This window comes from Megalobrama amblycephala, linkage group LG4 (assembly GCF_018812025.1).
Source record: "Megalobrama amblycephala isolate DHTTF-2021 linkage group LG4, ASM1881202v1, whole genome shotgun sequence".
Lineage (NCBI taxonomy): Eukaryota > Metazoa > Chordata > Actinopteri > Cypriniformes > Xenocyprididae > Megalobrama > Megalobrama amblycephala.
In genome coordinates, this window is record NC_063047.1 from 52,900,977 (window position 1) to 52,918,592 (window position 17,616).

Genomic DNA, 17,616 nt, shown 5'->3' on the forward strand with positions numbered 1-17,616 from the left:
TCAAATGATATAATAAAAATGTATTTTAATTTTTAAAATATGTATTTATTGGTTTATGTATTGGTTTGTTTTCTTGGTTGGTTGGTTGGTTGGTTGGTTGGTTGGTTGGTTGGTTGGTTGACACAAATGGCACTGTTTGCTGAGAATGAGACCTCTACAGAAAGCATTTATAAGTTATTTTGCTCTTAATCATGTGAACCGCAAATACACAGATTGTAGACACTGCAGACAATCACAGCAGAATAAGGTCTTCTAACTGTCTTCTGACACTCCCCAGGAGTCACTGTATCAATTGTGGTGCTGTTATTGGGGTGTAATCGGGCATGAGAAAGGCCAGCTTGCTGAGGGTTGGAGGCTATTGTGAGGGTCCCATCTGTGACTGCTTTGTGGAAAGGGGGGGTACTGGCCTGGAGGTCTCTGACACATGTCTGTGAATGGTGGGTGTGAGAAGGGGCAATGAAGAAGCAGCTGATACGCCCGGAAGTGTGGTGCATTGAACAACCTGTCTTTTGCGATAAATATTTTGCTTTTACCCCCCAGATTTCTCTGAGAATGTGTCCCTTTTTACTGTCCGCCAATGTTTTATTATTGTTAACCTAAAAGACGGTTTAAATACATATTGATCTGTTTGCAGATGCTCATGTGTCTTTTCCTCTTCCAGCATAAAACTTCATATTGTCATATTGACAAACTTGTCTTTGAGTGCACATTCAGCGCCAGCTCCACACTGAGACCCATTTGAGAGCGAGAGTGATGGCTGATTGATCCCATGGCTTCCTCTGCTGGGATCAGTGGGTCAGGCTGCTGGAGATGATAAGCTGAGATGGAACAGGGCTATCACTGCTCTGGGGTCAGGACCCCTCTGTAAATTGAGCTGATTACTGCCGCTGCTGGTCAGTTTTGCAGGGAAGATCCGTAATCAACAGCCAGGCAGGGTATAGCAGAAGGCTGCTATCACAGACAGTAGTGTAGTAATGGACATGGCTGAAAACTGTTGTTAGTCATGCAGTGCAGTTACAGTATAGCCCAGCCAGTGGCTTATTGCTTTTATAAAATGGCTACTATAATAAAATTAAAAGAATAGCTTTGACCAAAAAAATTGCCATTCTTATGTTAGAAGATCTAGACTATATACTAAAGGTAATAGTTGGCCTCTATGAGTGCTGTAAACATCGTTAAGAATATTTAGTTTTATGTATTTGAATTACATATAAAGCTTCAATCCATTTGGATTACACAGTTTTAACATAAACTAATAAACTTAATGTGATGCATATTTGTCAGTCGTGCATAAATAAACCAAGGATTTCTGTAACAGTGTCATATGCCTTGTTTGGACTTTTGTGTTATTTCTTGTTTCTGTGCCATGTTTTCATGTTTTTTAGTTCCTGGTTGTTCCCAGGAGTGTCTTGTTAGTTTCATTACCCGTTGTGTAAAAACAGTATAGCCCTTGTGTTTCTCTTGTCAGTTGATGTTTGGTGTTCCATGTGTGCACTAGCTTTCTATGCTGCCCGTGTGTCCTGATACTAATAAACTGAATGTGATTTAAATACACAATAAACAGGTTTATATATTCATCATCCATAAATCCAATTTCTTACATCTCATACATCCAATTTCATACATTTTAACTCAATATTGTTTGATTCACATCTAGCCATATTTTAAACATGTTCATATCTTTAAAAAGATCAATTTAATTGTTTTCACAATGCACAGATTTTATGCTAATTGTAAGCAATTTAAATAAATGCATACTTTGATTTAAAATATACTAAATTATTATTTAAATAAAATCAAATAGATGCAAATAATGGCATGATTTTTTTACTGCAGAGATTTTTATTTGTTTCATTTATATATGACCAAAAATATGCATAACATTATTAGTTTATTATTATTATTATTATTTTAACAGTCTAATTGAAATGAGTGGAAATTTTATACGCATTTCTAACGCATAAATCGCATAAATCACATAAATCTAAATTTAGTCCATATTCATCATATTCATTCATTCATTCATTCATTCATTCATTTAAGAGGTGTTTCACATCATACTTGTTACTATATATGTATATTGTGTTCTGTAGCACCACCTGAAAATATATATATATCACTCAGTAGCAAGACATGAATGAACATTTTAAAGTTTCTTAATCATTCCTCAAGTGGTTAGTTGTTACTCAGTTAAAATATAATTATTTAATTATACTATAAATATTATTTAAATATTAATATAATAACATGTTTTAATATAATATATAAAATATTGTATTGTGTAAAAAGTATTTGACCACTTATGCCATATTATTATATTATATTTTTAATTTTATTTTTTTCTATGTATACATTAATAATATATTAATTCTAATACATCTAATAATTCTTACGTTCCCAGCATTCCTTTGAGACATGCAAAGGTTGATCCTGCTTTGCCTTGTTCAGGAAAGAAACAAAATATCTGCTCATACTTTATTTAAAGTGTAAGTTACTCAATATTAACTTATATTACCCTAGAATTACCCTAGAATATTACCCTATATATTACCCCAATATTACCCTAGAATTGTATAAAAGCATTAGCACACACACACTGCTGTTGGACTGAATATTAACATGATGTTAGATTCTATATGGTTTTTATAAAATTATGAGATGGACTGTGAAATTTTGTCAACTTTAATAAACGTAACTGGAGGGGATATATATAATCTTTTATTATTATATTTATATTATATATATACTGAATATGAATACTAATTCATGCTGCATCTTGCTTTCACATTTTTATAAGTGTAATGATGAGTGTTAATGAGTGTTATAACAGAGAGATATTTAATATTTGATTAGAATGATGGTTCCTTTCCCAAATGAATCTGACTGAGAAGTATTGAACAAGCTGCCACTGCTCTGGGAAAACTGTGTCAAGCAACGTTTGACTGTTCAGATGATATTTGCGCATCTCAACCTTCTGGGACACCTCTCAACATCCCGTCAACACACAAAGCATGAGGATGAACAACTCAGATGGTCTCCACTCCCTACTTGACACAAGCATGACCTGTGTGTGTGTGTGTGTGTGTGTGTGTGTGTGTGTGTGTGTGTGTGTGTGTGTGTGTGTGTGTGTGTGTGTGTGTGTTTGTCTAGCCCCTCCTCATTGCAGTCTGTTTCTCTGTTCCTTTTCTGTGCCAACTGCTCGCAGTTAGGGCTGTTCTCCAGGGCCGGGGTGCATCCTCAGGTCACCTGGTCAATTAAATTCAAATTGAGGATAAATGATCTGCACATTATGTCCAAATAAGTAAGTGAAAGGAATTGACTTTGAAATGGCTCTAGGGAGCCAGAGGATGCAGGCGTGGAAACAGGGCACAGAATTTTATTTATATGAATGTTTCACAGTCAAAGTACAATATTTATAATATGTTTTATGTAGTCCAACCTGTCTGTATTTTCATATTGTTTTACACTGGGCATCATTATTACTATTACTCAATCTTAGAGTTAGTGATTTGAACAAACTTTTAACCATAAGTATTAAACTTTGGTGTATAACTTATCCTGCACCATTTGCAAAAAAACAAAACAAAAACAAAACATGAATGATACCTCAAATCAGGAGTTTTGTCATGCCCTTATGAAAGCAGACACATATTTTCATGTATAAAAGCCATAATAAATACAGTGCAAGAAAAAAAAGTAATTGTTTCCAAAATGAAATAACTGGCTTTTATACTACTATTGTACTAAAACAAATTGTTAAAATATCATCCGGAAAATATTTACATTTGTTTAACTATTGTGTTTTCACAAAACTGCATATTTGCTTTTTATTAATTTCCTTTTCAAAGTTAGTGCTGTCAATACAATAAAATAATCACTATTAATCTCATGATTTCTGACCAATTTTTAGAGAGCATTCAAATTTGGTAAAAGTCAAAAATAACTACAACAACAAAAATGACCTTAAACATAATTTATTTTATTAATATATACATTAACAGCCCTAAGCCCTTTTTCTCTAACTTTTTGCACACCTTCTTGTTTCACCTAAATCATGTGACCTATTGAGGATAGTTGTGCTTTTATTTTTCTAAGCATCTCATGATTTATGCCTGACAAACAATTAAACAGGCATAATAATAATACCAATAATATTGGAGAATAATATTGCAGAGACATTTGACTTGGGCCAGTATGTAATCACTTGGGGCCTCATTGGGGCCTGATGTTGTGCAGAAACCGATCATTTCTCAGATGTGCGTACATGTGATTCATAGAATGAACTTACACACAGAAAATGAGCGTACGCCTCTCTTTCAGATGTGAAATCTATAAATCGCAAATGATCTTGAACTTGCGCGCAGCTGAATGGTTTCAGTTCTCCACGTTGTAAACGACACCTAATTAATGTCATTTACATATAAAAGATCAACAGTCATCATCCAAATCCTTGGCAAGCTGCAAGAATAGCATAGATTTCCAAAAACCTGCAGTAATCTGATAAGGAAAAGTGCATACATCTGCTCAGACGCTGACGTGGCGCTAAGCACTTTTCCACGTCAAAGACCGTTTTTATAAATATGAGAGTTGGCGTGGATTTAAGCGTACGCACACTCTAAAATCAAATCTGTGCGTATGCACGCTTTATAAATGAGGCCCCTAGTAACCACCCTGAACACCTAAACAACTGCATAGCAACATCCTGGCAATTACCCACAACACCCTAGAATTACGTTTTGCATGGTCACATTTTATTCTGAAAATTCACATTTTCTTTAGAAAAATCAATTTTCTTTAGAAAATGTAACATAATACTTTTCACAAAATTTTTCCAATCTGTTCATTGTTTTATCTGTATCTTTAAGTATGTGTTCTTGTATGTGTGTTTTTTATGAGACAGACAGACAAACAGGGAGAGACGAGAGAGAGAGAGAGAGTAAAAGGCATGTAACGGTTCTTGTCCCTGAGGGCCTGATGACACTAAAGAGACACACAGAAGAAAGGAGGAGGGGAAGCCCATCACCCTCTGCTCCATTCTGTTCTTTTACAACTTGACAAAATAGCCTTTTAATTTTGCTGAACGTCTGGGGCGTCTGCGGCTCTGCCTGCATCAATCTCCATCATCAGCAGGCTCCAGGCACTGAGTCCCCAGGGTCCTCTCACTGCCAGAAGACCACTGTCTCACCCCCTCTGGGTACATGGCAAAAGAGAGCGGCCAAGTCTCTCTTCCTCTGTACAGCCAGGAATAGAGTTCACCATGTTTCTATGCTAAAATTCTCCTTCTCTTTCTAGAGAATTCAGGTACGTTTAAACAACAACAATGCACTAAAAACGGAAAGGTTTTTCCTTTGTGTTTTTCAGGTAAAGACGCCTACGTTGTCAAAATGATGTCAATGTCAATTTATAAAGAAATGCTACACACCTACAGACTGAACACGTAATATGTATGCGCATGATGTCACCGTTTTCACAAATGTGCATGTTTGTATTTTACACTGAGACTATAAAGGTATTATTATCAAATACTTGCACTTTGAAACCTCTTTTCAAAAGTTAGCATTTTCAGGCCCCCAAAATGCATTGTTGTGTAAATGAACAGCCAAACTGCATAAAGAGTTTTCCATTTTTAGTTGAAAACAGTGTTGTGTAAACGACCCCTTATAGTGGGTGTTCCATATTAGAACAGAGCCAGACGTGAAAGTTAACTAAGGGTGCGTTTAAACGACAACGATTTATTAAAATCTGAAAAAAAAATCCCTTCGTGTTTTTTGCGTACAGGCAACAACATTGTCAGAATGATCCCTGTTCACAGGAATCAGCGAAAATGATTTAAGAAACTGTATTATGCATGCCAGGCCAGTAGATGGCGATTTTATTTTGTAAAGATAAACTAAGCACCAGACTGAACACGTAATACACGTTCATCCTCGTTTTCACTAACTGAGGTTTTTGTAGTTTACACAGAGACAATAACGGTATCGTTTTTAAAAGTTTGTGTTTTCAGGCCCTCAAAACACTGTCGTTGTGTAAATGAACAGCCAAAACACATAAAAATTTTTCCGTTTTTAGTTGAAAACGATGTTTTGTAAACGGCCCCTGAATTCAGAGTTTATAAAGAGTTTTCATGCCTTTCACGTTAAGCAAGTGGCCTTCATGTTCATCAAAATATTTCAGTTAAAAATTTACTTTCAGCCTCATGTATTTGTGTTGATCCTTTTGGGTTTGTGGTCTTCTAGCATTTCTGGCATGATTGAACATCTTTTGACTCACAGGAAACATCACTGGTATGGGCCAGCCTGATGCAGGGACATCATTGAGTGAGACAAATCCATGATATCAATTGGCAGGCTGAATGAGAGACAGTCAATAGGGATTAGAGTGAAGTCTCTCCCTATTGTTTACGTCCATACCTTTGCGTCTAGCATGTCAACCAAGGTAAGCGAAGCAGAATGGGTGTGAAGGGTCTGTGGACAGAGAACGCAGCCTATCAGCCTCTTTTATACAGAAAAAGAGGCTTGATAAATTCTTCAAGCAGCTATCTGTCAGGAGTGACTGTCTGTAGTTTCATCATGCATTTGATTATATATGCTTAAAGGGTTAGTTCACCAAAAATAAAATTTCTCACCCTTATGTCGTTCAAAACCCATAAGACCTTCGTTCATCTTCAGAACACAAATTAAGATATTTTTTGATGAAATTCGAGAGGTTTCTGAACCACATCGGCAGCAACGTCATTGCAACTTTCAAGGCCCAGAAAGGTAGTAAAGACATCGCTAAAATAGTCAACATGACTACAGTGGTTCAATAAATAGCATTCTCCTATGCTATTTATGTTGTAGACAAAGTGTAGCGCTTCCAGGTTCTACGTCGGCATTCTGACGTAGAACCTGGAAGCGCTGCACTGTGTTTACTACATCAACAGCGTAGGAGACTGACAGGAAAGAGAAGAAATTGTTGAAAAATAGTTTTTTTGTTTTGTTTTTGTGCACAATAAGTATTCTCGTCGCTTCACATATTAACTGTTTCTATATTTTAGCACACTGACCAATGAGCATCCAGGACTAAAACGGTTTAATTTATAATTATATAACACTTCATACATAAGGAGATAAGTATGAAAGGCCTTACATTAAGATCACCAAGCTCCAACCTCAGTTCTCTGACATCCACACTGGGGGCAATCTGCATAAAAACCACAAAGTAAACCTGCTCTCCACTACACCAAAACCAGCCTGACCTCAAGCTCCCTTTTGACAAATGGTTGCCATGGCGATCTCTCTCCATCCACCTAGCAAAGTCCTTTACCCTGCATTAAGAACTACAGTCTCACTGATACAACTCCACTACACTACATGACCGAGTATGTGGACATTCCTTTCTAACAGGTTTGGCTATTTCATTACTAATATGTGCATAAAGTCAAGCATTCCTAAGACAAATATGTACAGTACAACAAAGAGCCCTTAACAATAAACATAAACACATAATGTTCTTTGTCGTGAAATGAGCAATAGACTGAAGGTTTAAATTTTATCAATAAGACAAACTTATTTACAACCACCAAGAACACAAATAGCAAAAATATGCACAGTCACAAAACACATTCACTCAACCACCTGTATGTGGCTAAAACTGTGCTAAGTGGTTTCATTTGGCAAATCATAATCAATTATGTTTTCAGCAAATTATGTGAATGAGTGGTCCCTCTGGGTTGCCATCTCATCTTGTTGAACTCAATTAGCAGTAATTAACACGTGCTAATGAGATGAAGTGGAATCCAAAACAAACAGTAGGAGCTCAGCCTAATATCAACAGCAACAGAGGCTGAACACAGAAGGTCAGGTTCACCGCAACAGACTTTACTGGAGGATTCAAACTATAGTTTATGCAAGATTGTAAATAAATCTTACTCATGCACATCATTCAAACCAGGCTGAAGCAATGGCAAACAATAAACAAGATGTTTAAGCACTCATGGTTTTTGATTTATTTGGTTATTTTGAGGGTGGCTCTGCAACTCACCATGTCTTCACACCCATTCAAGCACAAAAGACATTAAAGTTTACTATCAGTTGTATTCTCTCTCTCAAGTTGACTGCACAGGCTGACCACAACCCTTCTCGTGTATTGGCTATATTTTTCATCTGCTTGACATATATTGCATAAAAATCCAAGTCGGACACTGGTGAGATATCACCTTCACTGTGAGAATAAAACCTCTTTCACATTTACAGGCTATAAAATGAAGTCTGTACTTCAGTGACTGTCTACAATGCATCTTTGTTCACAAAATTGTTACGGTAACATAATGTTGATCTTCTGCAGAACTCCCAAAATGAATAATTAATGAATAATACTCATAAAAATAAACATTTGTAAAGGGTCATCAAAGAACGCATTTATTATCAAGAACCATTTTTCCATCAGTTTTTGTGTTGACTATGGTTGCTGATGTTATAGCATGGTAAAAAAAATGAGGGATCCAGGTGCTTCAATGAATTAAATTTACAACCATTTAACCCTATAAATCGTCTTTTTAAAAAATATAAATCTTGTTGTGTATGCACTATAAGCACTGTTCTTCATGGAACACGTTTTTTTTTTTTTTTTTTTAAATACTTTTTAGCACCAGCAATTTAGCCTACAGTTTAAAGGGTTAGTTCACCCAAAAATTAAAATAATGTCATTAATTACTCACCCTCATGTCGTTCCACACCTGTAAGGCCTTCATTCATCTTCAGAACACAAATTAAGATATTTTTAATGATATCCGATGGCTCAGTGAGGCCTCTATTGAGAGCAATGACATTTGCTCTCTCAAGGTCTATAAAGGTACTAAAAACATATTTAAAGGGATAGTTCACCCAAAAATGAAAATTTGATGCTTATCTGCTTACCCTCAGCGCATCCAAGATGTAGGTGACTTTGTTTCTTCAGTAGAACACAAATGATGATTTTTAACTGCAACCATTGCCATCTGTCAGTCTTATAATGTGAGTGAATGGGAACACAATCAATAAGAGTCGAAAAAACTTGCATAGACAAATCCAAATTAAACCCTGCGGCTCGTGACAACACATTGATGTCCTAAGACACGAAACAATCGGTTTGTGCGAGAAACCGAACAGTATTTATATCATTTTTTACCTCTAAAACACCACTATGTCCAAATGCGTTCAGCACTCGTTTAGTGAGGTCTGATGGCGCTCTGACAATGACAGTGATGTCTCGCGCATATACTTCAATGAGTGCTAGACATCACTGCCGTTGTCTTAGGACATCAATGTGTCATCACGAGCCGCAGGGTTTAATTTGGATTTGTCTATGCAAGTTTTTTCGACTCTTATTGATTGTGTTCCCATTCACTCACATTATAAGACTGACAGATGGCAATGGTTGCAGTTAAAAATCATCATTTGTGTTCTACTGAAGAAACAAAGTCACCTACATCTTGGATGCGCTGGGGGTAAGTTTTCATTTTTGGGTGAACTATCCCTTTAAAACAGTTCATGCGAGTTCAGTAGTATTATAAAGCGACGAGGATATTTTTTAATTGAATCAGTGACTCGGATCTCCTATAAAACGGCTAAACTGCTGAAATCACGTGACTTTGGCGCTCCGAGTCACTGATTCGATTCGTAAAGCTCTGAAGCAGTGGTTCGAAATCGGCCCATCACTATATTGTTGAAAAGTCATTATTTTTTTATTTTCGTCGCTTTATAATATTAGGTAGAACTACTGAACTCGCATGAACTGTTTTAAATATGTTTTTAGTACCTTTATGGATCTTGAGAGAGCAAATGTCATTGCTCTCAATAGAGGCCTCACTGAGCCATCGGATTTCATCAAAAATATCTTAATTTGTGTTCCGAAGATGAATGAAGGCCTTAGGGGTGTGGAACGACATGAGGGTGAGTAATAAATTACATTATTTTCATTTTTGGGTAAACTAACCCTTTAAGTCAATTGTTCCTAGCCTTTTAGCATATCAGGAAAAGAGGAAAAGTGAACACCCCGTGGTTCTTTACATCACCAGGACATAGATTGCTGGTGTTTTTAAGAACAATAGAAAGGCAAACCCCCTATTCGAACCTTTATTTTATGGATGGTAGGCCTAGTGTTTTGACAGTTTCAGGGGTTATTTACGTCACATTTTGAATGATTAATATTTCGAAGTTTTGCTGTAAGATTATAGATATCTCGTTAACCAGACACATGACTTGTCTTGATTAAACAATAAAGTCTTAAAACACGTTCTCTCATTGCATTGAGGATCAAATCCCACGGCTAATGATATCTATAGCATACAGGCATGACGCTTGTTCGCTGTCTGCTGTAGCCTATCTCTCGCCGCAGCTCCTCCAATGGCTCCCTGCGCGCTGATAATATCTCCCAGCAGCCGGAGACTTTATATTATAATCATTAGTGATCCTTGCCCTCTCACCCGTACTGAAGAACAATCGCAGAGGAACATTAATCTGAGCTGGAAACTGCCGTGTCCTTCTTTTCCCACATGGCTGTCGAGGTCGTGTTTTTTCGAATTGTGCATAATTTTTGAATCACTAAAATTCACACATAGCCTACGTTTAACTAAAATATTTCAAATAGGCCTACATTTCGTTAATTAGGCTACTGGATATTGCTGATAAAACGAAATTATATTCTAGTATCTTATATAAAAATGCCTAATGGGCCTACAAAATAGCCTACTGTAAATAAAAGGCTAAATAAATATATTTTAGAATAATTTGGCCTAACAATATCTCGTGCAGTCTATTTCAGCATTAAATGCACTAGTCTATAATTAGGCTAAACCATTTCCCCCACTCATTTCCATGTTGCATTAAATATCAAATATAGCTTCAAATGGCCTCAGGTAAGGATTGCATGAAAAAAAAAAGAAAAAAAAAAAAAAGTGTGTCCAGTGTGTCGTTCTTGTAGCTTGTTCAGAATGAAAGTGAAGGTGCTTTACTCATATCCTCATGTCTTGTATTCCGTGGGCTTTTCAAATGTGTCTAAAACGAACTAATTATGAATTATTAATTTTATTACAGCAATGAATGAATATATTATCAATTAAGAAAAATAGACAAATACTGCATTAATAACATCTCGGTTAAAATAATGTTACATTTTTTTCCACTCTGTTTTAAAATATAATTAGTCAACATTTAAGTTTGTTTGGTAATACTCAATAATTTGTTGCTTCCAAATAGACTGTAGGTAGCAGAAATTGCAGAGGAAAGTGTTTTCCACCTAAATTACTCTAATCTGATTGGTTCTGTTCCAGCATGACGTCACAACGCAGGGAATAAGGTCTCTCGGCAGCATCCAAACGCTTGCCAGCGACAGAAGCAGAGCGAGATACAACTGGAAATTAAACAAAACGACCAGGGATATTTGTGATATGCTTTGAAATCATTGATTTTAACTTTTTTAAAAATGAATTAATCGTTCATTGTTCCGGTTCAACAGTTGGGACATTGGAGATTCCGCGCGCTGCAATGATTTAAATGTTGAATAAGTAAACATTCCACGTGAGGTTGAACTAACACTTCAACTAAAGTTTGTTTTTATTCATCTTAATGGTAAACCATCAACGTATGTTTAATCGTTTAAAGAGGAGCTGACACTAGTCTGTTTCTGTGCTGTCATCTTTAGGCAAAATTTGGGATGCTATACATTCAATGCCTGCCTTTTTGATGCCTTTTTGTTTACTTGGATCAAGGACCACGTAGTGTTCTCTAACTTTTGGCAACAGATTTTTACCTCTCACAAAGGATAGCACTGTAGTGACTGGAGTCACAAAATATGGTCCACTGTGCTGGATGCGAGAGGCCTATTCTGGACAGGTTTCTGCTCAGCGTCTTGGATAGAGCCTGGCATGCGAAATGCGTACAGTGTTGTGACTGTAAATGCAATTTAACTGATAGATGCTTTTCAAGAGAAGGACGACTCTACTGCAAAAACGACTTTTTCAGGTGAGCATTAAATCGAAGGAAGCATTAAAGGATATTTAAGCTCCTTCGTGACGCTACTGACCTTTCTTATTAAAAACATTCTTGAATTATATATTTTTTTCCATACAAATATTTTTTGATATATATATTTAATATAAATACACACCCCTACAGCCTATAAAATAGCATACGGTATAGCTAAAATAATAAATGCACAATGCAATAATAAAAAGAGAAATTTGGTGCACATCACATTTACAACCCCCTAATACCAGACAGCGTGTTACTTGACAGACCAAAACAGTTTTCTTGGTTTACAAGGTATGAGTGTCAGGCAAGCAGGGGATGTGATTTCCAGCAGCACCTGACGGATGTGTGCCCTGCCTTGCCTCAATCTTTCGTAGCGCACGCATTTGTTTGCAAAAGCTAGAGCAAAGATGCGATAAGTGGATTTGAATAATGAATGAGCTCGAGAGGAAACCCACAGACATCCAGTATGCACGCATTTGATAACCATTTCAGTGAACTGCATTTACATGCACGCGCAGAGACAAAAGAATGTATGTTGTCGCGTGCGAAGTTTGGAAGAGGATATTCTGTTAATATATTCTGTCAAATCAAGGCTGAACATATAAGCAACTCTATCCTGAAAATTTAAATAGAATATTTCTGCATAGACTGTAGTTCATGCATTTCACATTACGTGGATGGAAATTTTTATTTATCCTACTTTAATCACCATAAAATGTTAGCAATTTAAGAGAAAAAGAATGTAAAACACAACAGTTAAAACGTTAATTGGTAAACATACCTTACCATATATGTAAGATCATCGTGTAATAAAATGTTTTAAATTTTTAACTATTTTAAAGAGAATTTGTTACATTTAACATGGCAACATATTGTTAAAATTATGTAGGCTATTATAAATAAAGAGTCGCCTTATTATTTGGTTAAAATGTAATTCCCATGCAATTCAAACTATTACATTTGTTTAAATTTTATTTATTATTTTTTTAATGTTTCACATTGTATGTTGTTAATGTTTATTGCAATATTTAAGTGTCGCGCGCTTTGCTCTTATGTTATTGTACTCTCTATTACAATAGATTTTGACACATACTGCATCATCAGGTTTTTGTACAATAGCTCAAATATGTTAGTACATTAATATTATAATAATTAATGACATAAATGATATATAATTACATAATTAGAAAATGCACAACAAAGTCACCAAAATTCCTGTAATGCTTGTAACACCCTTTATGGTAAGGTTCTGGCAAAGATAACTGTAAATTAAAGTGTAGACTATGCATGTAATAGGACACACAAGAAATTTTGTGGAAAAAAATATCTCATGAAAGTATAAAACAGCTGCAGTGCCAACATTCTTTCTCACAGGTTGCCTATTACATTTTTTTGTGTGTCTATTTTATTAGTTTTGTTTTGTAATGTTTGACTACTGGTTTTTAATTCGCTTTTTTGGCTTCCATGACTACATTATCTCTTAATATCTGTACTTTTCTCGCAGGCGTTATGGCACTAAATGTGGAGGCTGTGCGCAGGGAATCTCGCCCAGTGATCTAGTTCGGAAAGCGCGGAGCAAAGTCTTTCACCTCAACTGTTTCACCTGCATCATGTGCAATAAACAGCTTTCCACTGGCGAAGAACTTTACATTCTAGATGAATATAAATTTGTCTGCAAGGAGGATTACATGAATAACAGCATCGGAAAAGACACAAACCTTCTGTCAGGTGAGTCGTTTTGGGCCTATATGAGATTAATATAGATGTGCACGATGGATTACACGACACATTGGACACAGTTCAGGATAAACTCAAGGCTATTAATTTTTTTCTGCGCTGTGTAATTTTGTGTTGTCTTCGAATTTGTGGAACGTGTAGCATTTTGAAAGAAAATAGGCTATAAATTGCGCATTTTTTATATTGTGGCAGTGACATGACTAAATGTTTTACTTCTGTGCTTTTTACAGTTACTACATGCAGTGACCCGAGCTTATCTCCAGAATCTCAAGACCCACAGGATGATTTTAAAGACTCTGAGACTGGACACTTGTCAGACAAGGAGACCTGCAACAATGAAAACGACGAGCAGAATCTGGGTGGCAAACGTCGCGGCCCGCGAACGACTATCAAAGCCAAGCAGCTGGAGACACTGAAAGCTGCTTTCTCCGCCACCCCCAAACCTACCAGACACATACGAGAGCAGCTGGCGCAGGAAACAGGCCTCAGTATGCGAGTGATTCAGGCAAGTATGCCTAAAACGGGAATACATACAAAAGTCACTCGGCAGCACAGAGTTTATCTTCGACCGCGGTTCATCAAATTAGGTTTTACTGTCGGAACTATGTTTAATATGTTTAATATGGCAGCCTATTAAATATGAACAACTTTATAACAAGTAGCAAGGTCTCTAAAAATAATGTAGGCTAAAGTGGGAGGATATTGCCCTGTAGTGCAGTGACAATACATTTTGTATAATTAATCCAAGAGATTGGATAACAGGCATGATTGTATGCAAATATGTACCCTGCATTTGTCTGACGTGATTTCTTTAAAAAAAAAAAAAAATGTCAATGGCATTCAGTAGCCTATATAATAGTGCTGCAAGGCTTGCAGGCTGTGACGCATGTCGTAACGAAAAGGGTTTATGGACTATTAAACGTGGAGAGCATTTTGTGGCAGAAGTAAAGACATTTGATTTTGGTAGCTAGGCCTATACTAAAATTAAATTCTTAAATTATCTTTCTTCGTTATTTTATTTTAATTTTGACTTATTGTTTTGTGGATTAAAGCGATATTTACGTGCTTCCTCTTAATGGGCCTAATGCAATTGTGTGTTGTTGTTGTTTCCTTAGCAGGTTTCCCACGCTATCTAATAACAACCTTACTCTCAATGATGTTTGTGGGGTTTATTAATATGGAAACTAATGTCCCATTTCTTTTGTGTATTTTCAGGTGTGGTTTCAGAATCGGCGCTCTAAAGAGAGGCGCATGAAGCAGCTGAGCGCGCTGGGCGCCAGAAGACACATGTTCTTCCGCAGTCCGAGGAGAATGAGAGCGCTGGGCGATCGAATGGAACCAGGAGAGCTCATGGCCAATGGACATTTCTCTTTTTATGGCGGTCAGTTTATATTCATGAATATTAACTAGGAAAAAAAAAAAAAAAAAAAAAAAAAAAAGCATCATACCCGATAGGCTACTGAGATATCCTAGGCCTATATATACACACATATTATTGTGTAATAAATTATATATATATATATATATATATATATATATATATATATGCACACAGTTTATTACACAATCATAAATGTTCTTACAAAATTAAAAATGAACATGCAAAAAATAGCCTACATATGGTTTTACACAAATATAACATTTTAAAAAAGTTAGGTTTTAAGGCTGATAATGTATTATTATTATATTATTGTTAGGCTATATAACTAAAATTTGTACCTTTAACATATAATGACAACCACCATAATAATGCAGGTGGTAAAAGAGAAAGCCACATGAAGAATCAGAGTTAATCACAATTAGCTTTTCCACGAGCTGAACTATATACTAATATAAAGAAGGTGCACAGAGTCATTCATGCAAACACAAAACACCATCATGGTAACCCACAATACATAAAACCCTAATATATATAACTGATAACAAAAACTATTAAGAAACATGATTATTTAAACAAAATACTTTCAAATGTGGAGTGTCACACAGGGAATTGTGGGAACATCAGTTTACAGTTTTTGACTAAATTATACATTGATTTGTTCTTTTTTACTTCTAAAAATTGTAAAATTTACAGCATTTTACTGTGAAAATTACATAAAATGTCTGGTAAGATCTTTTAGAGTTTTTCCCTGTATATAATACGGGAACTTACTGTAAACCTATTTACATTTTTTTTTCCGTAGCATTTTTACAATATTTTACAGTTAAAATCACATTAATTTTTTACATCAATATTACATCTGATTAACCTGATTTCAGTTGAAAAAAAACTGTGTTTTGCCTTAGTAAGGAAGTTTAATGAGAAGGCTTTGAAAGATCACATTTAATGATCATTTGCTGACCACTCTCCTCTTTCTTACAGACTATCAAGGTGAGTACTATGGCCCGGGGTCAAACTACGACTACTTCCCTCAGGGTCCACCGTCCTCTCAAGCCCAGACTCCAGGTGATCTAGGATTCATGGCCTCCTCCGGCCCAGCTGGAACCCCTCTAGGGAGCATGGACCACCATCACGGAGCACACCACCCCTCCAATGAGACACAATGCTTCAGTGAGATGATATCGCATCACCCAGGGGACTCCCCCAGCCCCGAGCCCAGCGCACCCACCTCCATCCACAGTATCTCCACTGACATGTGTGACTCCACTCCACCCTTCACATCCCTGAACTCTCTCAGTGGCAATGGATACAGCAATCTGTCTTCAGAGATGAATGAGGGGACGGTTTGGTAGCAAACAACAGACTCATTCAGAAATGTTCTGTTCATGTGTGTTCATGATTTTATAGCAACAATATTTCTATTTATTTAATTTATTGACATAGCTGTCTATTTATTTGTTCATTGTTTACTTATTTATTTAATGTATTTATTTATTTATTTATTTATTTAAGCAGCATTTGTGTATTTTGAAAGTGGAATGTCAAATATGGGTCTGCAGACCTTATAGCTGTGCTATAGACAACGACAGTTTAAGAAAAGCTGAAACAGAATGTTTATATTTACAACACCTGGTGTGTCATGTGTATCATAACCTGACGACTCAGACCTCTTTGCCTTTCAAGGCTTTGCCATAATGACACTTGAAATCATCTCACACCAAAATATTTCTCTGCTCTCCATGTGGTGGAGTTACGTTTCTATTATGAGATCCACCAAGTCTCAGAGTGTTTGCCTTTAAAAGGGAAACTTAAAATTGTTGGGACAAGCCCTTTATTTGAAATGAAACATGACTTGAATTATAGGACAAAGTCTACCTTCTAAAAATCATTTCATATGGTCAGTGGACAGAGAGGAGTCAATTGTTTACGTATATTTTCTTCAGGGGTTTAAATATCAACGATGACTTAAAAAAACCCTCTTGATACTGACATAAACTTTTCTTCAAGCAAGGAACCAAACTTTTGTATTAATTCAATTTATATCTGACTTGTGATTCACTGTATTAGTTTGTATGATATTGTGTTTGCACAAAGAATACACTAAACAAATCCATAAATGTTGACAAATGAAGCACAAATACATACTGTAAATGGGCCTTTTTTTGAAAACCACTCTAGCACTGAGAATAAGTTCAAGTTCACATTTATTTATAAAGCACATTTAAAGACAACGTGTGTTGTACCAAAGTGCTGTACAGTTTTACACAAAAGATAAAAAATAATAAAACTAATACATGAGATAACATATAAAGCATACCATATAAAGACTAATAACCGCATTAGTCTTTAGGGTTATTTGATAATCTGTCATTTTAATCCTTATCTGGAGAACAAATGGAGGACACAGAGGAATTCTTGGGGAAAATGGTAAAAAGATTTAGGGATTTTATTTGAGGATTTCATGTCAGTGTTAGGAGGTCCTTGCTGCTAAACGTAATAAATGTAAAA

General features: G+C 35.9%; 1 protein-coding gene across 1 annotated transcript; it reads left to right on the forward strand.

The window, feature by feature from the left end:
* The first annotated feature begins 11,305 nt into the window (after positions 1–11,305).
* lhx1b (LIM homeobox 1b) lies at positions 11,306–17,295 on the forward strand. The gene is made up of 5 exons (XM_048189956.1): positions 11,306–11,981; positions 13,495–13,718; positions 13,958–14,232; positions 14,943–15,108; positions 16,090–17,295. Exons 1-5 carry the CDS (start codon positions 11,812–11,814, stop codon positions 16,458–16,460), a joined length of 1,206 nt encoding a protein of 401 aa, XP_048045913.1. The 5' UTR covers positions 11,306–11,811; the 3' UTR covers positions 16,461–17,295.
* The last annotated feature ends 321 nt before the right edge of the window (positions 17,296–17,616 follow it).

Excerpts from the sequence above, each read along its gene's own strand:
- lhx1b (XM_048189956.1), top strand. The coding sequence starts at position 11,812 with ATGGTCCACTGTGCTGGATGCGAGAGGCCTATTCTGGACAGGTTTCTG. Across the intron at positions 11,982-13,494 it reads TGCAAAAACGACTTTTTCAG|GCGTTATGGCACTAAATGTG; the intron begins GTGAGCATTAAA and ends CTTTTCTCGCAG. Across the intron at positions 15,109-16,089 it reads ACATTTCTCTTTTTATGGCG|ACTATCAAGGTGAGTACTAT; the intron begins GTCAGTTTATAT and ends TCTTTCTTACAG.